The 22,571-nt window shown below is 47.2% G+C and overlaps 1 protein-coding gene across 1 annotated transcript in view; it reads left to right on the top strand.

The window, feature by feature from the left end:
* The first annotated feature begins 20,475 nt into the window (after nucleotides 1-20,475).
* Nucleotides 20,476-22,571, top strand: part of LRPPRC (leucine rich pentatricopeptide repeat containing) — a 213,246-nt gene continuing 211,150 nt past the window's right edge. Inside the window, exon 1 of the mRNA XM_073564219.1 lies at nucleotides 20,476-20,629. Within this exon, the coding sequence (XP_073420320.1) occupies nucleotides 20,535-20,629 (95 nt within the window). The 5' untranslated portion in view covers nucleotides 20,476-20,534. The remainder of the gene's footprint in view (nucleotides 20,630-22,571) is intronic.

Below are 22,571 nucleotides of genomic sequence, written 5' to 3'. Positions count from 1 at the left end.
TGTATGATCTGGTCTGGTTCATGGTTTTGTCCCTTGGCTTTCTGATTTGGTACCGTCCTGCTCGAGCCATGTTCTGACCTTTGGCTTCCCTCGACTACACTCTCGCTTTCTGATTGTGTACCATGCAGCCCGACCCGTGCCTGACCTCCTGCTTGCCTGACCATTCTTGTTCTGCCTGATTCTGTACCGCATTGCTCCTCCTGTGTATGACTTCTGGATTGTCTGACCATCGCTACTGTATAAACCCCTCTGATCGCTTCTACCAGCGCTCCGCCCCTTCCACAGGTCCTGCGACATCCCAAACTGTGTTCCTACACAGGCGCCTCTGACAGCCCCGCGGTCTAAGTTGCTACGCTGACGCCGGGACCGCTGACCGGTCACGCTACCCTCCTGCAGATAAGGGTAAGCATGATAGGTACCTTTCTTTTATGGGTGGATGATCTCCAGTGGGGATATGATGTTAAACCCCTTTTGCCTTCCCAAAATCTAGAGGGTGTTTGCTGAATACCCGCTCATACTCTTGGGTCACCCTGTAAACCCCATTTTTCTGGTATGAAGGTGTAGAGTCAGTCCCCACCTGCAGTTGCTGGCACCACTCCTCCAGCTGCTTTACAGAGCCATTGTCCTCCACCTGGTCAGATGAGACCAAGGGCTCTGCTGCCTGCATTGCATTATTACTGACAGTGAGCAGCTTAGCAACTGTGGCATACCGAGGTATTGTGGCCTCCTCCTCCCCACAATTCAAAAGGCGTACAGGTACTGTCCCCTTTCGTACATCAACTACCCCTCTGGCTGTCAGGACAGTGGGCCTGCTATCAGAGTATACTGGCTCTACCAATGCCTGGTAATCCTTTCCTCAGACCTATAGCTGCCCGACACCAAATCAACATTTCACATCTGGAGGGTATTGCAATGGGGAAAGCATCACTCTGACACTGCCAATTTCGCCGCCAGAGAGTTCTACCTGCTGTCTTTCCATCAGGGCCTTGATCTCCTTCTGCAGGACTCATTGTTCACTGGAACCAGCAGTCTCAGCCACCTGTTGCAACAAGACAATAACCTCGGAAAGACAATTTTCAATTACATTTGTACCAAGAGTCATCATGGGATTACATTCTCGTCGATCAATATCCACAACTATCAGACCTTGAGATTTTAACTCCACCCTCCCCACTTTAACAGTAATTTCTTTACATCCTACTTGTGGTAAAGACTGACCATTACTGGCAACTACTGTTAGTTCATCAGTTGGGCCACGGGTGAGTTCAGAGCCAGCCCAATACCGCTTGTAGACGATATAGGGCATAGTGGTCACCTGGGAGCCAGTGTCCAGCAAAGCGTTCATGGGGATGCCGTCAATCACCACTAGAAGGATCCGTCTCCCTCCCATATACTTTGCTCGCCAGTTCCTTGAGCCTTGTGGTCCTACTCCTGGGGGTTGGCCCTCTGCCCCAGGGGTTACTCGTTTAAAGGACAGAATCTTGCAAGATGGCCTGCCTTGTGGCAGCGACGACAGATGGGATGTCCGTCCTGATCATAGCGGTCGTTGTTCCTCCCTCGGAGTGGCGGGGTTCTACTCTTCTGGAGCCAGGGGACATCCTCTGGACTGGAAGCAAGCTGGATCTTCTCCTTGGAGGACACCTGCAGGGACTGCACGGTTTTAGTAAGTGCAGCCATCTCTTTGGTCAACTCCTGGACCTGAAGACGCAGCTCTTCCGTGGGATCTTTATCCAGAGTCTGTGCATCAGCCTCCACAGGGATGGAAGGGAAAGATGTTGCTTCCTGGTGGTAGGTGATCGCTGGGCGCCTAGGGGGCGCTGGACGGCTGACAGTTGGTTCCTGCAGTACCCGAATAGCCCTGTCCTTGAAATCAGCAAAGTCCAGGTCAGGGTTTTGTAGGGTTATGATGCGCAGCTGCGCTCTGTGGGTACTGGATAGGAGTCCTTCAATGAACTGCTCTTTTAACAGTTTGTCTTCCTCTTTCACACTGTCAGGATCAATTTGCTTGACTGCTCACAGCGCCTCCTGCAGTTAAGAGCATAGTCCCGTATACTGTCCTGCACTTTCTGTTTACATCCAAAGAACCTCATCTTGATTTCAGCGGTAGTCTGGGTGTCAAAGGTGCTCCTTAGCTTAGCCAGGATCTTTTTAACAGTCTCTTTATCTGTGTCATGCCAGGCTTTTACTTCTCTCTGTGCTGCACCTGTTAGCTGCCCAATCAGGATGTTCACCTTCTGGCTTTCTGATAGAGGATACACCTCAAACAAACTGCACAGTCTCTATTTAAATTCACTCAGGGTATGGGACTCACCCGAGTACTGCGGTAGCCAGGCCGCTCCCGGTATGTAGGGCATAGACAGCGGCATAATGGGGACCGCTGCGGTGGGTGCTACCGGAGCCGCGTTGGGCACTGCATCTTGCGGCGCTGAGGGGCCAGCGGGGGCGTCCGCAGCTGCATCAGCGCTTGCCTGAGACATTCTCCTTCCCCCTAGTTAATGGCTGTCAGGCCCCGGGGTTGAGCGGCTTACCGGCTGTAGGCCTGAGCTCCTCCTCTTCTCGCACGCTGTCCTCTCTTCCCGCGCGGCACTTCACTTCTTTGCGCTCTTTGCAGGCTCCGCCCACGAAGGCCTGCCCCTTTTCTTCCCACGCGCGCCAATCAGCGGGATAATGGCAGCAATGGCGCCAATTTCGCACACAGTCTATAGCACACAACAGTCTCTGGCACACAGGACCCAGGGATACCGGGCTCCGTAATCCTGTTCGTGACGCCAAGTTGGGATGCCCTCACATCCAGGGCTGTGGGGTACTCAGTACCAGGTTGGTCTCTCAGAGGCGATGGTCATAGCAGCGGTGACCCGGTCCGTGGCCCTGGGCGCCCATGTAAAAGGGGTTGAGTTCGGAATAAAGTTTATAAGTGATTCGTGACGCCATCTGTGGTGTTCGGCAAGGGAGGTGTTAAGCCGACGCTGCAGACAGATCCTCTGGGACAGTTGGTGTGGTGCAGCAATGATGGTGTCGTCCTCCACAGGCAGGGCTGTTGGTGCCAGGGCAGTGTAGCGGAATCTTTAGGAAGAGGGTGCAGTGTTTGGCACAGAGAGGTAGCAGTGCTGAGGATGTTGCAGGAAGGAGGCAAGGACACAACAGGGTGCAGTTTCTTTACCTTTACTTGGCAAACGCAGTCCAGGGTCCTGATTACAGATGGCGCAGGAGCAGGCTAGCCTGGAAGCAACTCAGGGATCTCTCTATCAGATGGGTTGTGTAGTCTCCTTCCTAGCGCTGGCTTGAGGTACATGCAGTACTTAGTTAAACTGAAGTTCCTCCTTCTTATCTTCTCTTAGAACTACCTCGTATGGCAGACAGCTGTAGCCCTCTATCTCTCTTGGCTCACCCGTCGCTGTTGTGCCTCCGAGTCTTAGTTGGGAAAAGAGCATTTACAGCTTCCTATTCCTCTGGTTTCTGTTGCAGGACCTTCAGTATCCATATAACCGTGGAGACCAGGCTCCAGATCTTGCGCTATCACTGGGAGGGAGCTCTCTTTCCTCAGCTCAACCTCCAGCTTCTCTCCACACGTCTACACACGTGGCCCTCCTCACACTAACTGACTATGTTCCCTCCAGGCCCTCAGAGCGCTCTCCTCCCCCAATCCTGTTTCAGAGCTCCCTCTGTTGGCCTGGAGTGGGAACTGTGTTGCATGAAAATGATTAACTGTTAGAGCGACCTTTCATTGCTTCCAAGCATGACATCACCCTCCCTGGAGGAAGGCAATGCCACTGTGGCGACCATACTCCTGGGGGCGCCACACATACATACACACACACATTGAGATTTATATATTAGATGAATGAAAATGGATTAAACTGGTATAGAGTAGCCTGCTATGATCAGGTCATGTATCAAACGTTAGTATGAGAGGAGTAAAAACTTTTACAAGAGACACTTAAAACAAATTAATATTTGTTAATATTTTTAAAAGTATTTTGCTAATAAATACATTTATCGCCTATCCATAGAAGAGGTGACACATTTATGATCACTGCTGCTCCGACCACTGGGAACCACACCGATTACAAGAATGGGGGTCACAAAGTCCGCTGCTGGAAAGGAGTGGTAAGGGAGACACACCATTGTGTAACCTTGGGTAGGGAGGCCCAATGCAACCATAAAAACTGCTTTTTACTGTATAGCATATTCCAGATAAAGGCCTGAGATAATGAATCATCTGTCAACCCTTTGTAATTGAATGGTGGTCTCACACGTGCACTAACTCTGAGGAGCATTGGGAGCCCTGTTCTCATCACCATGTAGATAGGTGAAAAATGTATTTAGTAGGAAGCTCTGTTTTCTAAATAATGGAAATCCTGACTTATGGATATCAATGATACACATGACAAATGGATGTATCACTTTTGAAAAAAAAATCAGTTTTTTCTGCTGCAGATCTACCATTTTCCTGAATGCTGAGCTCTGCATAGCCCCACCCACACCAGTGATTGGCAGATTTCTCCCAATCAGTGGTGTGGGCGGGGTTATAAAGAGCTCAGCATTTAGAGAATTGGTAAATCTGCAGCAGATAAAACGTTGATTTTATCAAAACTGCAGCAAAATACCCAATAAATGACACATCACTGAAATTATGGCTTCTGCCCCTACCTCATACTGCTCTCAGATGAGGTATTAAAAACCTAGTGACAGATTCCCTTTAAGTGGTGCCCAAGTGAACATTCAGAGGGCGTGGAAGAGGTATTTATTAGTGATGAGCGAATGTGCTGGGATAATGTGTTATCCGAACAAGCTCAGGTGATATCCGAGTATCTCGGGCGTGCTTGGATAATATTTTCGAGACCCAGCGGCTGCATTTGTTGCGGCGGAAGACAGACGCAACACATGCAGGGATTACCATTTTGTTAGGCAATGTTCGTATGTATGGCGGCAGTCTACCGCAGAAAACATCTAGCCGCAGGCTCTCGAAGATATTTTCCGAGCACACCCAAGATACTCGTTATCTCAGCACATTCGCTCATCACTAGTATTTATAAGGAAAAATGGACAGTGGTCTGCTCATGGGCAAGTATCATGAAGAGTTGGCAGGTATGCCCTAAATGCCAACATGTAAGCAGAAAATGGGTCTTATTCGTTGTTTAAGTTAAATTGCTCCATCCTATCCTACAATATGAATGACATTAATGTTCATGCCTTTATAAAAGATATCTACAGAAGCTATCATACATGGGTAGCTTTACTTACCGCAGACACTATTCTGGTTCTATACATTTAGTTGTTTTACATAGTCAATAATTGCAAAAAAAAAAAGGACGCAACAAGATCCACAATTCAATAAACCTGACACCAGGATCACTTTTACTGGTGGCTGAGCAATCATTGAAATCAAAGTGATTTTTCTATGGGACCCATACCCTTATTTAGCTGGAACTAAATGGATAAAAGCTTAATGCTGATAAATAATAGCATGCTATTAAAAGCCCGCGGAATTAGGAACGGAAAAAAAAAAAAAAACTTTTAAAGCAAAGTTGTTTGGAGAACAATAAAAGTCTTTTTTTCTAAAAGCTCTGTAAAATGTCAGCTTTAGACAGATAATTGCAGAGCGCAGACTACCTTCCCTTCACTGGGATGATTTAAATAATGCATTTAAAATAATAATAATCAAGTATAAGACAACATGTAATGTTACGTGTCACTGTGCAGCAGATAAAAAGCTTCTCATGACCAAATATGTCTGTCTTTGTCGTACTGCAGTAATAATTATAATGTTGGTTAACAGGGAACTTAACTATTCCACATTCACTGTTGTTTGATGGAAACGTGAACTGAAGTTGCTAAAAAGAGAAAATGTAGAATTGTTTTGTAAAATGAAAAAAAAAAAAAAGAAAGTTTTAAAGTTTTAAAGTTTTGGCAGATAACCAGAAATCCAGCTTGTGTTCTCTACTTAGGGTGTGTTTGTGGCACCCCTGAAGGTTCAGTCGCCACAAAGGTACTGCACCTCCTCCTGAGGTGTAGTATCCCACTCCCCAGGTAAGATGGTAACACCTGACCAGACTCCAAACCTTGGTAGTGGAGCCTGAACGGCTGATGGGTGTTACCATGCATCACGGATTTCCCCTGCCAGAGATTCGTCAACCCCACATTTCACCTTATAAGCGACCAAAACCAGATGCTTCTGATTAGAAGCAATGCTAATTAGGAGGACTGAACTGACTTCTCCAGTAGGTCTATGTACATAAGTTAACCCAAGAGGGTTCTACAAGTTTTCTATAATGTTATTTCCCATTGAAGTGAACAGTACTGTTTTTGAAAATTCTTGCAAATAGTTAACCCCAGGTGGGTTTTGGCAAAATGTCCCTTCTATAATTAGGATAAGAAAACAAACTGTGTAGATCATGAACACTGAGTGATCCGGACACTCTATTTGTAAATAGTTTGGCACTTTGTAAGGTGCTTCTTCTTGGTTTTACTTGTGCCTTTTAGGAACATTAAGTCATTTTCAATTTCCATCAACCCATCATTACAGCAGACCTGAAGAAAAACCCGTTGTGTGTGGCCGAAGACAGGGTCTAAGCGGCAAGACCAGCATGTCCTGCAGCCCACCCAGGACCACCGTTGGAGGTTTTGAGCGGGTCCTCCACAAAGAACAAGGACATTTGAAGATACCCCGGCTGGGAGAATATCTGTCATTTCTCATTGATTATTGCTGTTTTGTACAAGTAAAAGTGTTATTATTATTGTAATATATGCTAAGTATAGGATGTTTTATAAGTATAGAATTTTGATAACTTTTGGGTAGTAAGTACCTTTTACTGTGCAATGTAGAAGGATAGAGAATTTTAAAGCACTTTTTGAAAGATATAGAAAAAATGGTTAATTAGGAACTAAGAATGCTTATAGTAGCTGCGAACCTTAGTTTGGCGGTTGTCACTAAAGAATTTTTGATACTGTAAATGTAGAATGAATAGGATTTGAAGAAGGAATAGCACTGGTAGTGAACTTTAGCAACGGTTACTACCTGTAGCACTTAATAGGATAGGATAAGATAGTATGTATAGTCATAAGATAGAATATTAGTATAAGATAAAATTACGTTCAGTAACGTTCAAGTCATAGTCCTCTCCTTAAGAGAAGATGTTTTATACTGTTAATTTAAAAAGCAAAATTTGTATGTTTAAGTAGCATCTTGTATTCTCATTTGTTTACAGCCCACGGACGTGCTGCGGTTAACGGGGGGGTATGTGGTGCCCCTGAGTGTTCAGTCGCCACAGAGGTACTGCACCTCCTCCTGAGGTGTAGTATCCCACTCCCCAGGTAAGGTGGTAACACCTGACCAGACTCCAGCACCTACATCCAGCACAGACACTTTAGAACAGCAGAGCACCTTTATGGCAGCTGCTTTAGTTCATGAAGGGTGCTGGGTGGTGGGTGGAGCTTAGATTACACTAGAAGGAAAAGCTGACAGGAAGTTAAGTCAGTTCCCCACAGGGGGAAGCGGAGAGAGGACCTCTCTGCAGTCAGTTACCCCACGGGGGAAGGAGGGAAAGGACGTACTTGCAGCAGCCTCCTGTGAGCTGGAGCTTCTAGCAAGAAAAGAGAAAGAAAGAAGGATCAGTTGTTCAGAAGGAAGATAGATAAGAACGGAACGTGAGGAGGAGAGAGACTGGGGACTAGGACTAGAGCGGAGCCCTTCTCTAAGTTTAATGCGCCAAAGCCGGGCGCCGGTATCCAAGGCTGTGTGTGATACTAATGATCCTGCAGCAGAAACCGGAGGAATAGAAGTTGTGACCACTTTATTCCCACCTAAGACTCGAAGACACAGCAGCAACGTGTGTGAGCCGGGATATGATTGTATGGAGCCCCCGAAGCAGGCTACAGCTGCCTGTCATACGAGTGCAGTTATAAGTAACATCAAGAAGGAGGAACGTGAGTATAATTCAGAACTACAAGTATTTCAGATTAGCGCTAGAAAGGAGATGTTCAGACAAGGCACATTTGAAAGGGAGTGCTGGAAGGGTTAATCCATCTGCCTGGGAGTTGGCTGAGCCCCTGACCTGGGGGCTGCAGCACTGGAGCGGGCACCTGTCTGTGCCAGAAACGTGAGTAAAAGAATTGGAACTGCACTCAGCTGTGTCATTGCCTTCTTCCTGGGCCAACCTACTCAGCACTGCTACATCTCTGTGCCTAGCACTACACCATCTACCTCAACATCTACTCCCGCTGCCCTGGGACCACAACTCTGCCTGTGGAGAGCTATTACATCTTCGCTGCGCTACATCAACTGTCCCAGAGGATCTGCACTGCAGCGCTGGTCACCTCTGACCAGATACCACAGGTGGCGTTACGAACTACCTACATATAAACTCTATTCCATTCCACCTATTTTACATGGACGCCCAGGGCCACGGACCGGGTCACTGCCACCGCGACACTTTCCCTTTAAGACACCGGCCCAGTACCGAGTAATCCCCACAGCCCTGGGGGTGACCCATGTTCACACGTTGTCTTTTAGATGTGTATGTACCTGCCTAGTTTCGCAAGGAGAACACTTTTTCAGGTGGTTACAACACCTGCCTGAAAAAGCCGTCATGTGAACATACCAATCCAGGCATTGCTCCCTGGGAAAAAGTAAATTATACAAATTACAGCTTCTCTATAAGGCCTCTTTCACACATCCGTCTGTCACCATCAGTCACAATCAGCCATTTTGGAAAAAAAACGGATCCGCCATTTTTCTTGGCGGATCCGTTTTTTTCCCATTGATTTGCATTATCGGCGGATCTTTACGGATGGTTATCCGTTGGACTCGGTTTTTTATGGATCCGCCAAAATTTTGGCATCCGCAGACATGACAGGACGGACACTGAAACGTTTTTTTGCTGGCCGGATCTGCATTTGTACACTGCGCATGCCCGGAAAGGATTGCCTATGCCGGAAATTTAACCCTAAATGCCAGATCTGGCGTCTCTCTCTCCACAGGTTCCTTTAAATTTCTACCTTCCCCGGACCCGTCAATGCAACGGTCTGGTAGCACACGTTGCTTTCAAAACAGTTGCGGATCCGTGTCCCGCCATTTTCGTGGATTGCAACTGATGAAAAAAACATATGTGTGAAACAGGCCTAAGATAGAAAACAGTCTCTTTGGTTTCACAATCATCATCACATATGATGATTCTTTGCTGTAAGAGCAGTGGGACAATAGAAGTCTCTGCAACACGATGCTGGAATAGTTCATTCACAAGGTAAATACAAAGAGGACCTGGTTGTCTTCACAAATACATTAAAAGTTATGGGTACAAGATTTCTGTGATGGGACATTGATCCAAAGAACTAGTCTGATTGCTGCATGTGGAACCGGGAAAGAATTTTCCCTTACAAATTGAGGCAATTAGAATCTGTCTCTGGAGGTTTTTGCATTTCTCTGGGTCAACGTATTAGATTATAAATTCAAGTCGATTCATTTATGTCTTCTTACAACCTACTATAAAACTAGGAAGGTAATAGAAATTTAAGAAGGTTTACAGTAATCAAAACCTGTGAGATGCCAATGTATCACAAATTCATAATTTTCAGAATGTGTAGGATGGGGCAGGCAAAACTCTCTCAGTGGCCAAGTTTCAAAAAATGCTCCTCCTTGATCCTCAAAGTTCAGCATGACAGCTAATGAATGGGCAGCCATTAATTTGAATCCTCCCATGAATCCTTAGTGTTATTGTCAGGATCCTGTCAGCGTCGGCAAACTGCCACGGCTGAGCAGGGTGACTTACCAACAATACAGGAGGGCACGGGGTCCGATACTGCAGTGAAAGTTCAAGCAGACAGGACCTGCAACACTGAAAGTAGTAAGGAGTACAAGGACCTACGATCATGTGACTGCAGGGGGTGGGGCTTAGCGTCCTACTGCTGCAGATGATGTAATATACTAACTGCAGGGATACTGTAGTAGAGGAGAGGGAAACGCAGGTCAGACAAGCAGAGGTCATAAACAGAGAGGGCGGCGCGGTACCAGAGGGACGAGCAGAGAATAGTCAAGTCACAGGCAGAGAGTCATACACAGAGAAGGTATCGCAGTACAAGAGGGACAGGCAGAACTCGTAACAGGGACGGAACCGGATCAAAACCAAGCAAGCAACAAGTTATCAGGCACAAGGCACATGTATACAAGGGGTCAACTAACTCAGCCAAGGGCAGGAGTATAACTGACACCGGACCTAGTTCGAGTGGCCACTAAATAGCCGCTTCTGCCAGAGAGAGGCAGAAACAATTAACCCCTGTCTGACCAGGACGGGCCAAAGACAAAACCCCGTCCTGGATCATGACAGTTATTATTTTTAACATATGTAGAAATTAAAAATGTTATTCACATGTATGTAGGTAAATATGATAACCGTGGCTTCCAGGTACACATAAATTGGCAAATTTTATGCGCTAAACTTTCTCGATTTTTCATACTTCTAATGCAGTAATGCAATTCATTTTTCATATTTCATGTTTGCATGTTATGGTGCTACAGTGTGCTTCCTTTTTTGTTTGAATGTAAGCAGAGGAAGACATGCAGGCTGTATCTTATCTATATGTGAGGGGAACCAAGGCTGTTGTCGTGGCTCTCAATGGGTGTTTTATTGCACCCTGGTCCTCTGTCACATGCACACAATGTCCCAGCGGTAGCGTACCTTTTTGTCCGCTTTCCCATCCATCTGGATCCTCTCTGGTCTGCTGGGGGATTCTTTCTTGAGGTTCCACACAAAGAGAGACAAATTCCAGCTTAAAACAAACGATTTTACTCAGTTCCTTTCTCAGCTCGTCCAGTACACAATTAGGTACAGCACAAGATACTTCACAAGACACAACATTTTCTGTCCCTATGCTGTCCCTCACTTCTTAAGGAATATCGCAGGTTCACACCGTTGTCCCCGATACCGCAGCATTCTGTCTGACCAGTCTATCTTTAGGAGTTCCCGGCCCGTTTTGCTTCGGACACGCATGTGTCTTCCTAAGTAGCTGACCGACACCATAACAAAGCTTGCCTGCATCCCTTTGCTTCACCGACAATCGTTACTCCTAGGCCCTGGACGAGCTGGGCTCCTTTACTTAAAGAAATGTTATGTGGCTAAACTGCCCTGTCCGGGCTTCAGGCCCTACGGACTAAAAATAGGAAAACCTTCTAGCTTACAACAGTTGGGCCCCTCCTAAGTTAACTAGTTCCTTTCCTACACCTATTACTATCCTACACTGCTCCCCTCAAGTGGGCTAATCCAATCAGTACACTTTCCCTACCCTACAATATAATATACATATATTTACATTGCACTACACAACAGCACATATAGCAGCATTACATTTGACATTAAATTTACCAGCGGTCCAGGAACTTACGAACACAGACAAGGGAGAGTGGGCATAGCTAATCCCTGCGCACCCCATACATATACATAAGATAAAGGTTAAAACAATCATTCCATTACTCTTGATAGTGTTTCAGAGGCCTCAGTTGAGCCATTGTTTGATATGAGTCTGTACATTGACTCTTGTTGTATGTTAGTTTGTGAATGCATGCTCTTTATGTATTGCACCAACCCACTGCAGTTTACTAACCTATGCAACTTAGGATAAATATGCAGATTATTTGAACAATTGAACAAGGAAGGATCATCTCCCCCACCTTCCTCCAATCCTGTGGAAGAATGTCCTGAATGGGAGATGTGGATATAAAAAAGTCCCTGGCTTCCTCTGCAAAGAGACCCTTTTCAGAAACAGCCCAAAGAACCATGGCTCTATCTGGTGAGATACAGGTCTGCTCCCCTGCCCATCACTGAACCCACAAAGACATTTCGATAACCCCGATTGGGACTCTACTATATGTGATTGCCTGCTGGAGCTTCATACATGTTCTACGGTCATGATATCTAACATCTGGATGTGAGGAACTATCTAAAGGACTGTAGTTGTCGGCTGGAGCTTGATACACTTGTCACAGTCGTGCTATCATCTAGGTGTGAGGAACTATCTTAAGGACTGTTGTTGCCAGCTGTAGAGGGAGACATGTGCTACAGTCATGGTATGAAGCATGGACTGTGACTATAGACTATACTGACGGAAGATACAAAAGCTGTGGGAAAACAAAAAGTTGGGAGACAGTGGGTATCGCCTGGTACGGGGGCAGTGGAACTATCGACCCCAGGATGGGATCTAGTGGACTGGGGACTGTTATAAATGGGTCACCGAGGAGGAGAGCAGGTCCAGGCTAAGCCACAGAAAACCAGAGAGGTTGGTACCTAAGCGGATTGCAGACCCCTGATCCTATCCACACAACTAGCAGTAGCCGTGGAGCGTACCTACGATGATCCTAGACGCCTTGGCACAGCCGGAGAGATAACTAAGCCTAAAGCAAGAAAGGGGAAATCTAAACTGCCCCAGAGCAGACCCCAAAGGAATAGCTAGCCCCCAAACATGTATTGTCGGTGAGACAAGATGAAAACACAAACACAGGCAGGAAAATAGACTGAGAAAATGATGGGGCCCACACTGACTAGACAGGACAGGAAAGGAAAGACACAGTCTGCAATCACACAAAAAAACCTGCAAAAAATGTCCAACACGCCTGATGCAAAAAACACTGAAGTCACACGACTTCGCCCCCCACTATATCAGCACTCTGGTATATTCTGAAAGCAGAGCAAAAAGAGACCAATCTAACAGGGGATAAAACAAGCTGGCACAAGCAGTAACATATGGACGGTGATTCAGCACAGCCCCAGCTGTAGCTGGCTGACCCGCACCAAGAAGAGATAGACAAACCAGATCAAATGCAAACAGAATAGCAAATAAACCACTTAGCTGAACATGCAGGGACAGAGCTGGAGAAATCAGACCTCAGGAGGAACAGGAAGCAAATCACCAGCAGGGATAGAGGGAGTCGGCTGTCTTAAATCCCAATCTGAAACCCCAGATCTCCAATCGTTATCATAATTTTCAGGTGGCAAGCCTCTGTCAATCAGATCAGCTCCATTACCTCCAGTAACCACCAGAGGGAGCCCAGAAAGAGAACTCGCAACCCCTCTGTCGATCTGACCAGCTCCACTACCTTCAGTAATAACCAGAGAGAGGCCAGAAAGCGTATTCACAACAGGGGACATTGTATTGTGACCATGTACCCAGAATTCCTGTAAGACCATGGATGTAAAGATTAGAATAAAAATATGTGCATTGTTAACCTGCCTAGGTGATTATTACAACCCACAATCTCAGATCTTCATTCTCCAAGACTTCTTTTGTGCTTCACCAGTTTTCTGGAATGCACTACCCAGGACAATCTGACTAATGCTTACTCCCCACATTTTTAAACGAGTTTTAAAACACATCTCTTTAGAAAAGCCTTTCACCTCACTTCACTAATCTAAGGGTACCGTTACACTTAGCGACGCACCAGCAATCCCGACAACGATACGACCTGGTAAGGATCGCTGGTGCATCGCTAAATGGTCACTAGGAAGCTGTCAAACAGTCAGATTTACCCAATGACGCAGCAACGATCCAGCGATCCATATAACGACCTCGGCGGTCGTTGGGACCTTGTCACACAGCAGGCGATTCTGACGACTCCCGCCTGCGTCCATGATTTTTGAGTCGCTAATGAGGTCGCTCGTCGGTGTCAAACACAGCGATGTGCGCTGGCCAGCGGGACACCAGCGATCAAAAAATGGCCCAGGACATTCGAGCACGATCAGCGACATCGCAGCGGGGGCCTGGTCGCTGCTAAGTGTCACACGTAACGAGATCGCTAGCCAGGTCGCTGATGCGTCACAAAATCGGTGATGCTTCAGCGATCTCGCTAGCGATCTCACTTTGTGAGACTGGGTCTTAACTCTTCCCTTATCCCTCTTTCTAAATTTTCTTCAGATTCTGTTCCTTCCTATTCACCTGTCTCCACTTCCTCCATGCAACTTAGACAGATACTGGCTGATGGCAGGATCATTCAACTTTATATGATAACCATTATTTATTACAATGATGACTTGACTGTATATGACAAGCATGTTCTACCTATTTGTGCCTCTCCATCTCCTTATAGATTGCAAGCATGCAATCATGGCCCTCACTCCAACTGTAACTGATAAACTATGTGTTACTTTGTATTGTCTTTATTGTCTGTACAAGTCCCTGCTTACTTGTAAAGTGCTGTGGAACATGTTGGCACTAAATAAATAAAATCATTATTATTTTCAACTCAACATGGGGATCCTCACAGTTTACCACATCACCTCACACAGTTTCAAGTTTCCCACAACCCGCACTCAATATAATGGCCCCTGCCAGCCCCTCACTCAGTATTATGGCTCCAACTCAGTAAAATGGCCCCCACAGCCCTCAATTCAGTATCATAGCCCCCATCAGCTCCCCATTCACTCTGTGTCATTCTACTCTGGTACAGGGGCATGCTGAGCTGTCAGTATTTTGATTGACAGCTTGGCCATCCAATCTGAGACTGGGAGGTACTGGTTGTCTCCAGGTGTTCATTGTCCAAGATGATTACCTGGCTACTTAACTGGTCAGTTAGTCCCAGACCTCTGCTAGATGTACATTCAGCTTCTGTGTGGTTTGTCTCTCTGTGTCATGTGCTCTGTTTGTTGATCTTTCATTACCTATCCTTGGACCTCATTCTGACCATTCATCTGTTTAACCCCTTTGTTGTGATCAGCTATTTTCCTGGTATTTTGACCTTGTACTGTTACCTTACTATGCCTTTGTCACTTCCTTCTGGCTTTTAACCTCCGATTCGTTGGTTATCCCTACTCATGGATTGTCACTGAGAAGTGATTCAGCATCAGATTACGTCTGGTAGAAAAGTTTTTCTTTTTCGCCAGTATGGATCCTGTTCACACGCTTAGTGACCAGGTGGCGAATTTGACTCAGATGACACAGGATTTGGCTAAGGAATGCCACAGTCTGGAGTCATCACACTATCAGTTGAAGGGTAAGATAATTAATTTTATGAATACCTCCTATTGCCCTTAACTGCAGGCAGTAGCTGTGTCATCAGTACCCTCTGATGTACAGTTGGCTTTTCCCGAACTTATAATGGCCCTTCCTGATAAATTTTCGGGAAAGAAAGGCCAGTTTAGGGTATTTAGGGAGAGCTGTATTCCTAGGGTGTACAGCCAAGGCAAAGTGAGCACAGTCAGGGCTAAGGGGGCACAGCCAGGGCCAAGGGACATAGGGGGCACAGCAAGGGCCAAGGGACATAGGGGGCACAGCCAGGGTCAAGGGACATAGGGGGCACAGCCAGGGTCAAGGGACATAGGGGGCACAGCCAGGGCCAAGGGACATAAGGGGCACAGTCAGGGCCAAGGGACATAAAGGACACAGCCAGGGCCAAGGGACGTAGGGGCCCTAGCCAGGGCCAAAGGGCATAGGGGCCTTAGCCAGAGCCAAGGGACAAAGGGTCCCTATGTCCCTTGGCCCTGTCTGTGCCCCCTAGGTCCTTGGCCTGGCCTCACCATCATGCCGCATCCACAGTGACAAAAGGGGAAGGGAAAAAAATCCCTCTTACCTGCCTGCATTCCTGTGGTGCTGTCATGGAGATCCAGGGGGCTCATGTTGAAATGGCGTGACATGACGTGAGTATGCACGTCGCAGGCATTGCATGACAATGATGTCAAACGCCAGCGACATCACTGTCATGCGCCATCTGCGACACAGTAACACACATTGGCTTCCGGCCTGTGCTAGGATGGCGTCCTATTGCAACAGCTCAATATATTTCAACAGAATGTGCATCCGAGGATGCACAAGCAGCAGGTCCACTATACGTCCTGCTGGGGGGGCCCGTCAAGGCCCCAGGGCCCACTGGAGAATCCTCTGATGTCCCGTTGGGCCAGTCCGATCCTGCATATAGCAGAAAGGTGGGCCCCAAGGGTCAATTCCTCCTGTGGGCCCCAGACACCCCAGGCTGATGCTGTATCGGAGACACTAACAAATGCACACCCATTATGATCTATGGGGCTGTGAACATGTCTGTGTTTTTACAGCACGGATCTCTCTACTTACCCATCTAGAAAAAATCAAGGCAGCACCAGAAAAAAAGGGGGGTGCAAAGCCTCCCAGACATAAACCAATCCTCCAATATACCTTTCTCAAGCTCCTTAATTGGACAGAGACGTTGTCACTATGGGCCATTACATTTTTCAAATTTTCTATTTTGGGAGTGTGGCCTTCGTTTTTGTATAATCTATCTATCTAAGTATTATATCTATCATCTATCTATTATATCTATCATCTATCTATCTATCTATCTATAAATCTACAATATCTATCTACGGTATCTATCTTACAAAAATTGGAACAGCATGGTAACGACGATAAGCGGATGCAGGGCCTCCCAAACAACTATCCTGTTGTAATATACGGTACATAGAATTAAAAAAGCAAGCAGCACTCCAAAAAAAGTAATTGAAAAAAAAAGTGGACTTTATTAGCCCATCTGATGTGGCAACGTTTTGATTGTGAACTGACTTTCTCAAGCAATGAGTGGATACAGACAGGAAATATGAATAGCAGAATTAAATCTTGTGATAGTTAGAATCTCTTTATTGAAAAACAATGAAAAAACAGTAGTGTACAGTTCAATAAGGGTACATGCCCCCACGGTCAGTATTTGCAACGCTTTTGACGTAGCGTACTATGCAGCTTCAAGACTGCAGCGGCCAATTGTTACAGCATAGTGGACGGGATACACATACACTACGAGTGTATGTACGCCCGTGGATCACCCGCAGAGACTGACATGCAGCGTGTCCCTCCAGACTGCAGCATGTCAGTTTCTCTTGTGGAGACTAGCATTTTGAATGTATCGAATGCGGTAAATCCACACGGTTCAATGAACACATGCAGATTTACCTGCGTTCAATAGACGACATTGCTTTGGATGCAGCGAACATGTGCTGCGTCCAAAGTGCTGCTACTTCCTGATCGTGGGAATGTAGCCTAACAGGTGATATTGATAAAGTACATGGCAGATACATAATGTGGGAATAGCTTAAAAATCCATAAGAATATGATATAGTCATAATGATATAAAGTGCATTAATTGAATTAATACAAGCACATGTGTGGCATTAATCAGAAGATTGACTCGCCCATAACGATTGTAACAGACAAATACATTTAAATAGAACACCAAAAGTAGGTGTATGGACAAGACCATGCGCGTCACAAATGGACAGCCAATCATATAACGTAGAGTTTGTGAGGTAGTTCGCGCTTGCGTGATAAGGATCTTACATCTACGGTCACCATCTTGGTTGTGGGAAAACATTCCCAAACACGATACAAAGAATATATAAGCACTTTTAAAGGTACAAAAAAGTTTTTGAACCCTAATACTGTGAATTATCACCATCTTCACTAAGGGAAAATATTCCCAATTAGAGTATAATGATTTTAAAGGCACACCACAAGGGGAGTATATTCTACACGGGGAACATATCCCGCAAATCTATTTATCTACCTATCTATTGTAGTGCAGTGGTGGCACACTATGCAGTGATAAGGCAGTAACCCAGCAAAGTTCAAAACAAAATGGCTCTTTAATGTTCAACTCACAAAACACAGCACACAATATCCTCCGGTTCGCAGCCGGGAAACAGGACAGTCCACCTCCGGTTCACAGCCGGGCACATATCCTCTGGATTACAGTCACTAAACACACCAGCCCACCTCCTGAGACCAGTTACCATGGGCGACTGCACCGCTGTGTTAATGTTCTACTCACAGCATATCACAGTACATGATATCCTCCAGATCGCAGCAAGAAATCATATCCTCCAGTTTACATTCACTAAACAGGCTAGTCCACCTCCTGAGATCAGTTGCCGTGGGTGACTTCACCGCTGTGTACATTGTGGGGTGTCAGACCCCTCAGCTTCCTTGGCTGTTTGGCTCCGCTTGCCTGTGTTGCCTCACACAGGTGGAGCTCTGCAAAGCTGACTGCTCTACACTGTAACAAACACCAACTGACTCTGGCCCTGACACACCCAAACCCTATACTGCAGGGTTTATAACTAGAATCTGTGGCCTTCGGCCACATGGAAAACCTGGCGAGGAATGAAGAGGACTGCACGACTACCATCCTGCAGTCTGTTTCAAAACACAAAAAGCCCAGAGCAGGTTTTCCCTGAATCTGCCTTGGACAACCAGCATATCCAAGACCTATACTCACTTTAGTCTACACCTGTGACTGCATATGGACAGCAGCACATTGATATGACACACGTACATGTAGGGTCGGTGGCCGAGCTGGGGGGGTGGTCCTTCTTCTTACCGCGCAGAGACGAAAACAGAGACACAATGGAGGCAGATCCTGGGTGCAACAGGTCTAAGTTTATTTCACTCGCCGTCTGTCTGACGGCCTCAGAGCACACCGCACTTTCTTTACCTCACTGCCCTCCGTTTCCAGGGCCGCTTCTTACACACCGCACGTTACACTGGGGGACGTGTATGCACACACCGTCCCCTCTTCACTCGTCGACGCTCCTGACAGGTCCGTCACTGTGGCCGCCTTAGGCCCGTAAACCAACAGCGCTTCCACTGATCAGTCGTCGTGTCAAATACGGTGTCTCACACCCAGTGCCTTGTCCCTTCTGCGGTTCTTCCTGTCAGGACCACCCCCCTGACGTTCTCTCTCCTCAGTCCCCCTGGTTTAGATTCTCCTCACAGCGCACAGACTGTCGCAGTCCTCCTGTCACTGGAGCTCCCCCTGGGGACTGGAACCTTCTGGAACCCTCCCTCAGTATTTATAGCTCTCCCGGTCCCCAGTCACTGTAACCCCGCCCCCCTTGACCAACGGTTTCTAAAGCCCTAAGCTGTTGTCAAGTCCTTTGCTCACACTCCTCCCTGCCATCTAATGGTCAACCCAAGGTACTGCACGTCCACTACACTTTCCTAGCTGTTTCCCCACTGTAATAACTGACACCTACCTACACTGTGCAAACCTTTCCTTCTTCACTCTGACTAGTCCGTCCGTCCGTCCGTCAGGTCACCTTCCCTACATACATACAGACGGCCAACAGAAAGCCACACGGATAGCAAAAACGGAACCATCTCACGTGTACTTTTTTTTTTAAGCGGACATATGAAGGGGGTTCTGAACCATCGCCAAGGAGCTGCCCTTTGGATGATAAGTCTTCCAGAGTCAAATACTTTTTCTTCCAGCTGCTCCTAGCTCTGGCTAAAAAATGGGGATCCGACCAAGAGGAACCTCATCCATGACCTTCATATGCACAGAGTTTATATAGACAAAAATACAGGGCGTTGTATAACCTCCCAATCTAGTTCCATAGGCATTAATATGGAGATGGTCCTTCTTTTTGTAACAGCCTCCGCTCTTCAGGGAAGATTTTCTATAAGATTTTGCAGGTGTCTGAGGGAATTTTTGCCCCTTCGTCCAGTAGAGCATTTCTGAGGTCAGACACTGACGTTCGGGAGAGGCCGAGCTCACGATCTCTGTTCTGGTCTCTGTGCGGCCAGCCATGTTCTCTCACACCAAACTCCCCCCCACCATGTCTTTATGAACTAAGTGCACTGGGCACAGTCATGATGAACAGATAAAGGCCTTCCCCAAACTGTTTCCACAAAGCTGGACGCTACAAGCAAGCCATCCAGTGACACATCACTGGAATCAGGGTCTCTGCGCTTACGCCATGCTGCTCACAGATTACATAGCAAAAACCTGCTGGCGGATTCCCTTTACGCCACTAATATAATTTTAAAAACCTGTATAAGTGTGATATCGCCGTAAACACCGTGACTTGGAGAATCAGTTTGCCCGGTCATTTTTACCGCACTATCACCACAGTAAAATTGAAACTCACGCCAAAAAACAACAGTGGACTTTTTTTTCACCATTTGTCGCACTTTTAATTTTTTTTTTACGTTTTTCTATCCATTATATGTTGATGTGAATGGTTTTGATTAAAAAAAAGCCCCTGTTTGTCAAAGGGGACGGAAATATATATAAAAAAAAAACAGCTCTGGCTATTTGAAGTTAAAATGAAAGCGCAAAAAAATAATTTGGCCGTGTGCATCTCATTGTTGTTAAATTTCAAATGTTAATAAAGTTTTTTTTGTTCACTTTTTATTATGCCTGTGGTAACATTTTTTTACGAAAACTATCCCTGAGATCTGGTCCTGTCATCAGGAATGGACGACAGCAGGGAGATGCGCAATGCAGCCACCGCAGGGATAGCTCATGGTTGGCCCCTTCCGATTGGACTGTACCACTACACTCGAAAATGATGAGGGGAATACGCTTTTTTAAATACAGCCTTGGCTATGAAAAACATGCACCTAACCCCAGAATGCAACCTTGTATTAAATATTACACTATCCTTTGCTCTTTACTCCGGTCTGATGGTCTCCTTTTCTTGTCTCTCCCGGGGCCGCTCCACAGTGACGTCACGTCCCCCCTCCTCAGGCATTGACAGTTCCGAGCTGTCACGTGCTCCCACTGTCCTTGGCCGGCGTGCGCTCTGATCAACATGGCAGCTCTACTGGCTGGTGCCCGGCTTGTTCTGCGTAACGGAGTGCGCGTGCTGCCAGCATACTCCCGGCGGCCCAGCGTCCTGCCAGCCAGGTGCCTGCTTCTGTGTGTGTCCTTTGTCTTATACGGGTAGCCTGGGTGCAGGGGGGAGGCTGTGTGCGGGGTGAGCCGCGCTGCCCAAGGTTATGCTGGTGCCGGGGTCAGACCTGATTCTGGTGCAGACTGTGTGCCTGGCGGTACTGCTAGGATCGGGAGACTATACCTGGTGCCAAAGTGCCTGACGAGCTCTGGCACTGCCGGAATAAGGGGGTGTACGCCTGATGAGCATCGGCACCACCAGGATAAGGGGGTATCGGCACCACCAGGATAAGGGGGTATCGGCACCACCAGGATAAGGGGGTATATGCCTGATGAGCATCGCCACTGCCAGAATGAGGGGGTATATGCCTGACGAGTTTCGGCACTACCAGGATAAGGGGGTATACGCCTGACGAGCTTCGGCACTGCCAGGATAAGGGGGTGTACGCCTGATGAGCATCGCCACTGCTGGAATAAGGGGGTATATGCCTGACGAGAATGGCACTACCAGGATAAGGGGGTATACGCCTAATGAGCATCGGCACTACCAGGATAAGGGGGTATACGCCTAATGAGCATCGGCACTACCAGGATAAGGGGGTATACGCCTAATGAGCATCGGCACTACCAGGATAAGGGGGTATACGGCTGATGAGCATCGGCACTACCAGGATAAGGGGGTATATGCCTGATGAGCATCGCCACTGCCAGAATGAGGGGGTATATGCCTGACGAGTTTCGGCACTACCAGGATAAGGGGGTATACGCCTGACGAGCTTCGGCACTGCCAGGATAAGGGGGTGTACGCCTGATGAGCATCGCCACTGCTGGAATAAGGGGGTATATGCCTGACGAGAATGGCACTACCAGGATAAGGGGGTATACGCCTAATGAGCATCGGCACTACCAGGATAAGGGGGTATACGCCTAATGAGCATCGGCACTACCAGGATAAGGGGGTATACGCCTAATGAGCATCGGCACTACCAGGATAAGGGGGTATACGCCTAATGAGCATCGGCACTACCAGGATAAGGGGGTATACGCCTAATGAGCATCGGCACTACCAGGATAAGGGGGTATACGCCTAATGAGCACCGGCACTACCAGGATAAGGGGGTATACGACTGACGAGCACCGGCGCTACCAGGATAAGGGGGTATATGCCTGACGAGCATCGGCACTACCAGGATAAGGGGGTATACGCCTGAAGAGCACTGGCACTACCAGGATAAGGGGGTGTACACCTGACGAGCACTGGCACTACCAGGATAAGGGGGTATATGCCTGACGAGCACTGGCATTACCAGGATAAGGGGGTATACGACTGACGAGCACCGGGATAAAGGCGTACGACTGACGAGCATCTGCTCTACTGGGATAAGGGGGTGTACACCTGACGAGCACCGGCACTACCAAGATAAGGGGGTGTACGCCTGACGAGCATCAGCACTGCCGAAATAAGCGGGTATGTGCCTCGAGCACTGGCACTACCGGGATAAGGGGATATATGCATGAAGAGCACTGGCACTACCGGGATAAGGGGATATATGCATGAAGAGCACTGGCACTACCGGGATAAGGGGATATATGCATGAAGAGCACTGGCACTACCGGGATAACGGGATATATGCATGAAGAGCACTGGCACTACCGGGATAAGGGGATATAAGCATGAAGAGCACTGGCACTACCGGGATAAGGGGATATATGCATGAAGAGCACTGGCACTACCGGGATAAGGGGATATATGCATGAAGAGCACTGGCACTACCGGGATAACGGGATATATGCATGAAGAGCACTGGCACTACCGGGATAAGGGGATATAAGCATGAAGAGCACTGGCACTTCCGGGATAATGGGATATATGCATGAAGAGCACTGGCACTTCCGGGATAATGGGATATATGCATGAAGAGCACTGGCACTTCCGGGATAATGGGATATATGCATG

The sequence above is a fragment of the Dendrobates tinctorius genome, unplaced genomic scaffold (assembly GCF_039654945.1).
Source record: "Dendrobates tinctorius isolate UK_male_01 unplaced genomic scaffold, ASM3965494v1 ptg000434l, whole genome shotgun sequence".
Classification (NCBI taxonomy): Eukaryota; Metazoa; Chordata; class Amphibia; order Anura; family Dendrobatidae; genus Dendrobates; species Dendrobates tinctorius.
Note: the sequence above shows the minus strand (reverse complement) of the source record. Positions and strands in the feature narration are given on the sequence as shown.